The sequence below is a fragment of the Anopheles bellator genome, chromosome 1 (assembly GCF_943735745.2).
Source record: "Anopheles bellator chromosome 1, idAnoBellAS_SP24_06.2, whole genome shotgun sequence".
Classification (NCBI taxonomy): Eukaryota; Metazoa; Arthropoda; class Insecta; order Diptera; family Culicidae; genus Anopheles; species Anopheles bellator.
Window position 1 is genome coordinate 41,550,264 of NC_071285.1, and position 10,610 is coordinate 41,560,873.

At 48.8% G+C, this 10,610-nt stretch overlaps 1 protein-coding gene across 1 annotated transcript in view; it reads left to right on the plus strand.

Annotated features, from left to right (window-relative positions):
* The window catches only part of LOC131206147 (WD repeat-containing protein 47), a 45,890-nt gene extending 35,588 nt beyond the window's left edge, over positions 1–10,302 (plus strand). Inside the window, exons 7-11 of the mRNA XM_058198575.1 lie at positions 6,388–6,548; positions 7,021–7,041; positions 7,351–7,747; positions 7,821–8,044; positions 8,124–10,302. Coding sequence (XP_058054558.1) covers positions 6,388–6,548; positions 7,021–7,041; positions 7,351–7,747; positions 7,821–8,044; positions 8,124–8,349 — 1,029 coding nt within the window. The 3' untranslated portion in view covers positions 8,350–10,302. The remainder of the gene's footprint in view (positions 1–6,387; positions 6,549–7,020; positions 7,042–7,350; positions 7,748–7,820; positions 8,045–8,123) is intronic.
* The last annotated feature ends 308 nt before the right edge of the window (positions 10,303–10,610 follow it).

The following is a 10,610-nucleotide window of genomic DNA, read 5'->3' on the forward strand; positions in this document are numbered from 1 at the left end:
AATAAAATTCCTTTCGAATTCCAAAAAACCGATGCCAACATCTTCTTAGCTGCTTTCTGGATACAAACACGTTTCGGAGCCGGAGAACCTGGTTCACACCACTCTTCAGCTTCATGTCTTGATTCAGGATCATTGTGATACATCCAAGGCTCATCCATAGGGATAAGTCTTTCTGAGCTTTCTGAGCTTTCTGAGCCCAATAAAGCTTTCTGAGCCCAATACTTCAGTCCAAATAATGCAAAATATGAAATACATTCGTTCATAAATTTCATTTGCTTTTAAACCTTCCAAAAATAAAAATCCAATCACTGCACGATACTTGATTTTTGTCCATTGTAAAAAATACTGTGACTCGTCGATTCTAAATGGCTTGTAAAAAAAATTAAGTGTTCGATTGAAATGAAACTTCACAAATGTTCATATGAAGAGTGCACCAACATAAAAAACTTAGCAAATAGTAGCAGCGTCATCTGCGGTTGAAGCGCAAAACTTATTGAACAACCTTGTAGTAATTGAATCAGAGGCCCAGTTCGTCATTTAGCTGTGTGTTATTCAAGCAACATTAGGTGGCTAACGGATGAAAGCCTTTCAGAGTCACACAATTTGTAATGGTTGTGTAAGACTCGCGACGCATAAAATTTATTCATCCTATTCTACACTCTGCTGACGATGTTAATGGTTCCACCTGCTCCAATATTTATCACCCGCGTGCGTCTTACATCATTTTCATTTCGTCAACCGTGCGCGCAAATATTTATGTTTGTGCCTCCGTTCAACTTCGGATGGCTCAGATTTGTCTTCTCCGCTCTCCAAAGGAGACTCACACCTGGCCCCCGGTTGGCTATCGGGCCCTGTGAATGTGTGACCTGGTTTCGGTCGGTACGCTGCTTGCCCGGCGCGACGGTACTGTTAGCTCCGCGGAGTGACGGAACGAAGACACCCCATCAAAACGCACACCGACCACCAGATGATGCCAGCCGGGCCTAGGCGGGAAAGGGTTAGCCCTGGGCTCGCGGGGCAGACCCTGGGTAACATCAGGCGCTCGCTTCACCGTTTCGATCGTTTATCTTTGGCCGGGAGTTTTTCTTCAATCGCGGCCTTCGCGGCCAACCAAACCGACACTATGACGGTGCGCTTTTTTCGGGAAAGTAGTTTTAGTTTTTTTTCTTACTTCGGCTTAATGCGTTTAATTATATTAAATCGTTTGCCACCCCTCGTTGGACTTTCGTGCGCCGTGGACAGAACCGGAGTGACCACCGGATCGGTGACAGAAATGTGACGAGATGTGACGCGCTCCAGGAACTTCCCGCCAGTTGGTTGTTTTCCTACAGCCAATTTCCGGTTACACAGTTGGCCGCCGTTGGCATAACGGGTGATTTGAATAGGACGCATAATTAGCCCCTATAACCACTGGTGTATGTGTACGCGTGTGTGTTTCATTTGCATATTTACCATCCCGAGGGCTGGGTAATCGCGGCTGCGTAATCGTCGAGATGCGAGATCGCGGTAAATAAGAAGTTAATCTTCATTATAATTCCATTTTCTCAATCCACCAACTCGGCTCTTTTGGACTTGGGCGAGCCGAATCCCTGTTTTCTGGGGACTAGCCTTAAGTTTACTTTTTAAAGGGAAACTTTGCCGATCACCAACACTTCCATGTGATGCTTATCGTTTGATAAACTCGAAACCCTTCAACCCGGTTCGGGATCGTTATTGTTCCGAGCTCCCCCATTGGGGAGAAACCTGGTTTGAGTGGATGGGCCGCCGACCCACCCGGGCGGATATTTAGGTCCGTCGGTCGGTCGGTGTGGGGTTGCACCGGTTATAGGCCGGTGGCCTACTTCCCGCCATTTAGGTTCTACTTAATGGCATTCAATTCGCGCAATTCACGATTCGATCCGAATTTCCGGCCGGCCACGCTGGTGTGCGCTTGGGTTTTGGGCGCTTGGGTTATGCAGCATCCCCCCGGGTGGAACAAAGGGGGGAGAGTAGGTGCATGATCGCGGCCCCCTTTTTTCGGCCTTTCGGCAGGGGGTGGCCGGCGAGCGTAACGTGTCCATTTTCACACCTCTTTTTTCCACCCGATTCCGCCAGGCCGAGATGAGGCGCGAATCATCACACGCAATGGATGAAAATGCGCTGCTGAATCGCTTTTGTGGACCGATCGGTCCGCCGGGACGGGTCTTTCTCCCTACAGGCTCCTCGAAATCATTGCGCAACCCAGCTTGAGTGTTTGTGCGGGTGCCGATTTTTGTTTGGACTTTTTTAAATACCCAACACCCATCTCGATTTTCGATGTCTGCGGGTGAGCCGGCCACGATCGCGATTAGAAGTGGATCGATCGCAATGCCTCGGTTCTTCCTATCATCATTATGTGTGTTTGGGTGGGCTATGGTGTGATGTGGCTCAACAACAACAACACCCGATCGGAGTGTAACCGATCCGCGGAGTGCCATTGCACTTTTGGCAGCCACCAACCAGTTTTCGGGAGGTGATCACGCGGAATGAGAAAAACATAAACAGAACGTAGAAGTGGACTTCGACAGTGAGAGCAGTGTTATGAAATATTCGGGTACGGGGTGAAGTTATTGTGTCCGGATAAAAACAGAATTTTACGTAATTAAGCCAACCAAGCCAATCGTTACGAGCACGTGTTTTTTCACACATCGGGTTCGCCGTTTGCGCACCCCAACAAGTCCCTATTCAAGTCAAAGCGGCTCCCGACGAGTACCGCCCGTCTTGGTAAGTGGTTTACCTAAACCACCCCAACGGTAGCGTTATAGTTTTATGCGCTCTCGGTTATCGGTCGGTTCGGGTATTGCAAATTAGTTTTCGGCAAAACACGACTCCAACGGCCAAAAACCGGAAGTACTCGACCAGCTGGGAGGAAAAGTAATTTGCGCCCGCAACCTGTAATCTTACTGGTTCGTGGTATTTTCATTGCGTTGTGTTGTACGGTTTGGATAACTGCTCCCGCCCAGAGTTTAACCGCGCAGCGCCCCGACGAAACACGTCCGCAAAGAATTGCTTGCCAACCGGGCGGGCGTATGGTGCAAAAATTGGAATAAAATTTCGGTACTACTGTGTCGATGCCCAGCTGACTCCGGGAAGCAACAGCAACACAGTAATAGGATCAGATTGTGGATCTCTTATCGATTGCTTGCAGCGTTCTTTGCAGAGGATGTTTAGTCGATTGAAGAATAATTCATTACGGTATTGGGCAATGATTTTTGATAACTAAGTTTATCTCAGTTTTCTTCGCCAGCACAAGTCGCTTCTGAGCGGTTTGTTTCACTTATGTTTCACTTTACTATTGCTTTGTGGGAACTTTCATCAACGGCCGTGGATTTTCCATTCTACTCATCCTTTTGTTTCTACCCAATATTATGTGATCGACCAGCATTGAAATTTGAAATTTTGAAATTTGTATAACTTTTTTTCGAAAAAATGGAACACGTGTTAGGGAAAAGAAATAAGGAGATCAACGGCGATCTAGTAACAAAATACCAGGAAACTTTTTCAGTGGCCCATTGGGAACCGGAAACAACAGGAATGCTATAAAAAGCTGGACACAAGAAACCTACTGACCACAAATTAGCTATTCCTAATTATTTGTTAGTTCAAATTTCATAATACACCGAAGATACATGGATTCATGGATGCATTCACAATGATGCATAATGGAGAAAGAGATGGTGCTGAAGGCCTTTCTCCGTCCGAAATGGAACAGGTATCACCGTTATTATTACAATAAAATCGAATATTTATTAACTCAGCCTCTCGACATTCACGGTTACGAAACGGTGGCTTACACAACTGTGTCACTATCGTCCAAAACCTCACCCAATCTGGCTCGTAAATTATGTACGCTACAATTCTTTTTTCACCAAATGACTTAATCGGGATTAAGGCTCACGGATCTGCCATTTCCATAACAAAAGCAAGAAAAACTGAAGCCAAAGCCAACTCCTTGTTCAAAACACGTGGAAGCCACCCGAACCGTGGTTCGAAAGTAAAATGGTTCCTCATTTTGCATGCCCATTTGCGCCCGAGTTGCGCCTGCTCTTCGTGCTCCCGCGCACGTTAATTGAACGGATCAAATGATCAGCACCCGACTCGGTGATAGTTAACTGTCGGAGCAGCAATCGATCCTCCGTTCGAAAGTCGCACTGGTTTGTGGAGAAAGGGCGTTCGAGATGCGCCTGACGGTTCATCACTGGCGGCCGGTGCACTACTTTATTATGAAACCGCCAAAGGGGAGTTTGAAATTTTCTCCGTTGCACTTCATTTCACTTTCGATGCGCAATTGCGAGCGCGAGAGCCCCCATCGCGGGCGGGCAATTAATTACGCAGCAGCAGCAGCAAAAGTGCATCTCGGTCGACGATGGCGACGATCGACGTGAGTGTGTTTGACAGCTGCCTGACAGTCCGCGATCTCATCATGTGATCGTGAGACGTTGCCGACAACGATTTATACGGCCATTTTCCTGTCGCCCGTGGAAACTGGTCGTCGGTCGGCTCTCGGTTCGTGCGTTTACGATGACGGTGTGAAGGCCAATGTTGTGCTAATGGTATGTGGTACCCAGGCGATCGCGTATGATCCCCGCGGACGCGTGTTAAATGGCGGGTTAAACGTCGAGCTTTCCAACGGGCTACGTGGCGGTCTGATGCGGTGATTAAATGCGCTGCGTGATTAAAATCCTTTCCGCTTGACGATGGTCTGAGCCATGATCACCATCATCATCGGTCGGTCGCAAATCGGTCTAAAGCCTCGGGAAAGAAAGTAACCCGTAAACCGGGACGACCGTCTCTCGTTCGGGAAAATAATGTTGCGCTGGGATTTGAAGTGCAACAATCTCTCTTGACTCTCGGTCTATCGCTACCTCTTTTGGGGTGAATCAAAATTTTTAATGCACTTTAGTGGTCCCTGACTGTCCGGTTCGGACCAGCCAACAGTTCCTGTGAACGGGGCGCCCGGATCAGATCCGGATGAAATTACGCACCACCGAGAGCGAGCAAGCGCGCCATATCCTACCAGCAGCGCGCCAATTACAACCGAGCAGCTTAATGAGGCTGCGCGCCCCCGGGCCGACCCGGGGTTTGTTGGTCCGCTGGTTGGCTCGTAAAAAAGCAGGGGCACGGAACATCAGTTTTTATGGACGGACCGTCATCATGCGTCGTCGTCGTCGCCGGGTAGCGATCCGAAACCGATTGGGAAAGTGGATTTTCCTTCCACGGTCACACCGCCACGGCCGAAGGTTGACACCGAGCTCTCGGGGACAGGTCTTTGTGGGTCCGGTTCGCAACATGCACTCCGAAGGCTCACTCCGAACGGAACGGGACAAAAGTGTCGTGGATGCGCCCCGTCCATGCCGACGGCGATTGTTGCAACAACGATCTTGCACTACCGATCGGCCGGCCCGGGTGATTAAATTTAAGTGCCCAGTGAAAAGTAAATGTCCCCTACGACGGGCGACGAGATTGTGTTAAATAATCGTAAACTTTTCGGTGAAATGGTGACCAAGGTTCGGTCTTAAATGTCCACCGGCCGTCATAACACGCACTACGGGTCCTTGTGGGCCTCTGCATTTTTTAACGATCCCGAACGAGAGTGAAACACTCTCTCTCGACGTACACCGAGAGAGGGATGTCCACTTTCGAATATACACAACGTACCGAGAAGTAATAAACCCCAGGTGGTTGGGCACTTACTGACCGCGCGAGAAAAGAAAGAAGTTGAAAAATTATGTTGCAACACACTCTAGTTGCAGAAATAATTTTCTTCTCACGGATGCAAAACTAGAAGGAGGTACCCCTGCGCCACCTGCTGCCCCATGTGTGTAATTATTGTTTACGTACCGCACCGTCGTCGTCGTCGTCGTCGTTGTTGCAAAACACAACGGCCGCGCCGCGCAGAAAGAAAGTCTTCTGAAACGTGATGATTGCGTAAAGCGATGTTTCGCTAGCTTGCTGACCACCCGCCACCGCAGGGGCCAAACGCTGGCCGGAAACGGCCTGGCCGGTTATCGGGTTTATAGCTTTTCTCCGCCAATCCGTTGACCTTTCCGTGGCTGCAACGCCCGGTTCCCGGGGACCTTCAGGCGGTCGTCATACTGGAACGTTTATCTCGATCAAAGAAACTCGAGTTTGAGCAACGGTCGCCGCCGCAGACTTGCCACCGGGAACCGGAGCCAAACGACTTAGAAAACACGATCTTCATCCCGGGGTCCGGCCCGGACCCGGGAGCTTCACCAACGCTGCCGATGTCATGTTTTGCCGTGATTAATATGTGATTTCCTTCTGTGAGCTTTGTAATTGATTTGATGGGTTTTTCCTTCTCTCTCTTTCTATGTCTCTCTCTCTCTCTCTGCGGACAACATTCCACAGCAATCGGACCAAAATCGACCACGGTTCGTCGCGGTGACGACGCTCGAGGATGTGCAGGCGGTACGGTGCGCGGAGTTCCACCCGAACGGGCGCATCTACGCGGTCGGTTCCAACTCGAAGACGTTCCGGATCTGCGAGTACCCGTCGCTGTCGGAGATCAGGTAAGGGGGGTGAAAGCCCAGCCCGAGGAACTAACGGTCGAGATACACAAACATTCCGAGAAGCACACACATCGATTACTCATCCCGGGCTTTCACACACCACCGCGCGCAACATTGTAGTGGCATTGTTAATTTGTTTTTTAGTTGACCCGCTCTAAATGTCCTCAAGACGCTCTTGTGCACCTCGTTCATCAACTCGTTCTCGAAGGCCAATCGATCTTTATTTGTGAATGCATTCGCACCTGCTTTAGATGGTTGCCTATTGCATGCCACACCGCCGCATGACCATAATCATGAGCCCTCCCTTAACGGTGGACATGCTCCACCGGAACACAGGGAAGCATTAATGCATCAATGCGCACCGCCAGTGGCGTCCTGTAGGCGGGCAAGGGGTTCATTGTGAGCCACCGTATAATAATCAATGTTTTTCGCCTTGTGTGTCTGTTTATCCATTTTTTTTTCACGCACGCAGCAAACGATGTGAAACAAGCTGGTGAGCGAGATGGCTAACATTGATATCAGTTTTTTGTGTTATCTGGATTTGGAACGGCAAAAGATTGTGTTATAGGCGTGGATTTCCGTTTGAAGACTCTTGCAAAATGAATGTTGTCGATGGCCGTCGTTATTAACTTATCTGTCTACAAACTTAAACTGAAATATCAACGTAACACCAAAGATGTTGTTAAAAAACTAATGGGACGTCCAAACTCTAAGCGTTATGTTTAAGATGAATTTAAAATGAGCATCCATTCCTTCCGTTTGTGTCCTCTAACCTCTCGATATATGGCATTTCGTTCCACAGGGAAGACCACAGCACGTACCAGCCGACGGTACTGTTCAAGCGGACGAAGCACCACAAGGGCTCGATCTACTGTATGGCGTGGTCGCCGGCCGGTGATCTGATAGCGACCGGGTCGAACGACAAAACCGTGAAGCTGATGCGCTTCAACGAGTCCCAGAAGCAGCTCGAGGGCCAAGAGATGGAACTGACCATGCACGACGGCACCGTGCGCGACCTGTGCTTCCTCGAGGACAGCTCGAACAAGTCCAGCCTGCTGATCAGTGGCGGTGCCGGGGACTGCAAGATCTACGTCACGGACTGCGAAACCTCCACCCCGTTCCAGGCGCTCAGCGGCCACGGCGGTCACGTCCTGTCCCTCTACAACTGGGGTGGCGTTATGTTCGTCTCCGGATCACAGGTAAGGAGCCGGCGGGTTGGTCCCGCTTCAGAAGAAAGCGAAGATTTTAACATTCCGTTTTCTTTCCTCGCAGGATAAAACGGTCCGTTTCTGGGATTTGCGTACGCGAGGATGCGTCAATATGGTGACCCCAGCGACGTCACCCGGATCGCGGCAAGGGTCACCGGTGGCAGCGGTTTGTGTGGACCCGTCGGGACGGTTGCTGGTGTCCGGGCACGAGGATAGCTCGTGTGTGCTGTACGACATTCGTGGCAATCGGCCGATCCAGTGCTTCAAACCACATTCCGCCGACGTTCGGTAGGTTCGGTGGCAGTACCCTTCTGCTGCAGTAGTTTTGGTTTGTTCGGATGATGACTGTATTTTGGATTCATTTTAGATCGATCCGTTTCTCACCCTCCGCGTACTATCTGTTGACCGCCGGCTACGACAACAAACTTGTGCTGACCGATCTGCAGGGAGACCTCACGATGCCCCTACCGTCGGTGGTGGTTGCCCAGCACACGGACAAGGTGATATCGGGCCGCTGGCATCCGGTGGACTTTTCTTTCCTCTCCACCTCGGCAGACAAGACGGCCACCCTGTGGGCATTACCACCAATCTAAAAGCCCACAGCCACGCCACGCCACCAGCCAGATTGCGGAGAAACTACCGCGTTTCGAGGATCGCTCGAATAGTGCCCATCTTCCCTGTTACATTCTGTTGTAAACGATTTGTTTTGTATTTGTTCATACGATTAAATCTCATCATTTCAGTCCGCGCACCAGTGTACGATAGAAAAGGGCCCCTCCCCGTTCCATTTCCATGTTGTTCTTGAAGCGTACGAAGGGAATCCTGCACCTTGCGATAGGTGCATCCCGAAAAGTCATGTAAGCCAGTGTATCGTACGTTTGTTTCTTCTGTATTATATAGTGTCTAAACGAGGGCTCCCCGACCGGTCTGGTGAAGGGTCCATGGTTTCTTTACTGCAGCAAAGCAAGGTACATAAGACAACCTTGCAATCAAGCTGTCCCTCCCCCTAGTGTAGCCACCCCGCAATCCTAATCCCATTTCCTGCATTATCCCCGTCCTTTCACAGCGCTACCAGTGCGAAAACGAGGGTCAACAAATCGCTGTTTCGCGAAGGCAAAAAGGAAATCACGATAGCTACTGTATTTGTGTATAAGAAAGTCATTGTAATAACCTACAATTAGATGCAACGCGGCGAAGCATACGAAATGCGTACCATACAAAACCGATCGTTCGTCCTATACAGCATCCCATGTCACACCGTGCTTTAGTTGGATTCTATATCCTGCCGTTGTTAAATCGAATCACTATTACTTAAAACGTGCCGCAGATCATTATTTATGAAGCCATTCCTAGCAGCAGTGCAAACTGCGCGAAAGAATGGCTCCCTCAAAAGGTATTCTCTAAATTATCTATCCACCTCTGTTCTCAATGTGATTAATATAAAACGATTATCTTAATCGGTAACGCCTTCCGGGGACTAGTGATTGAACGGAGCTCTCTTTACGATTTAGGCGATCATTTTTGGAAAGTATTATCATTGGACCACTTGCAGAATAATAGACCATTAGAGATCCATTTTATTTATTCCCAAACAGGAAATGAACTGTTTCATTCATACGCGTTCCCTATCATTTGATACACACTTCCACTTCGTTCTTTCGCCACAAGCAAAGACTCGAGCAAATGGATATAAATATCGCTAACGAACAACGGGCGCGCACCTAAAGTCTGATCGAATGATATTCCATTTTAAGATATTACCGTAGCGAGCGCGCTCGCTATAACCACAAATGCTCTTGACCCGAACCATATGTTGCGGCGGTTTGAACGGGAGAAGGGCATCGTAAGCTACACCCTAAACACATATTGGGCGATAATCGAATGAAACAACAGAGACTCAATCCAACCATGAGCTCCACGCGTCCATGCTTGACCACCCAAGAAGGAACGAACCAATCGAATTAGCGACCTTACGCTAAGGAACGTGAGAATCTTGTACTAATCATTATTGTAAAAGGGGTGCAAACGAGAGAGAAAAAATGCGTAGAGGACCGTCGGTGAGCGATTGAAGGGAGAACGAAACGTCACACGTGCGTATTGAGAAGCTTGTTAACGCATCATTCTGTTGTCAGCCCTTGTGGCCACCCAGCAGCAGCACCCAGTGCCCCTCAACCCTGTTTCCCCGTTGTAGACCACGGTGACAAGCCGACATGCATTAAATGTAATAATATTAACTAATTAATGCCTCACGTTTGTTCGATGTTTCTGCTAAGATATTAATTTAACGGCAAACCAGCCAGAGGCGAATGGAATGCTTTTTTCTACAGTGCGACGAAAGGATACCGGAGCACACGACCCAAATCAAAATCGGCGAAACAAAGAAACAACTCAATGCGAGAAACTTGTGAACAACACACAAAAAAACCCACATAAAAACCAGTAACAACAACTAGCGTGTAAAGAGGTGGTAAAGTTTATGCACCGGTAAAGAACCTGTAAAATGCAATGTATTCTTACAACCACTGAAAGAATGAATAAACTAAAAATACCATCTATCAATGCGAGCGTAAGGCGAAGAGGAGGTTTTAAGAAATGGCCACTCTCGCTTTAGGAGTGGCGTTCTTTGCGCCAGCGGTTAAGAAAGTATCACATCGCCGTCTATTCCGGTGTAATCGTCCAAGAACTGTCAACTTCTTGCTGTTGTCGCACCGATGGCTTAATGTAAAGCAGCTTTAACCGGCAACGTAGCCGGATCGATCCGGTTCGCAGACATGCCAAAAGACACCATTGATTATCGTGTTTGGAAATAAGTTGTTTCCGAAATTTGCATCCCACTGCTAAACAAGTGCTCCCA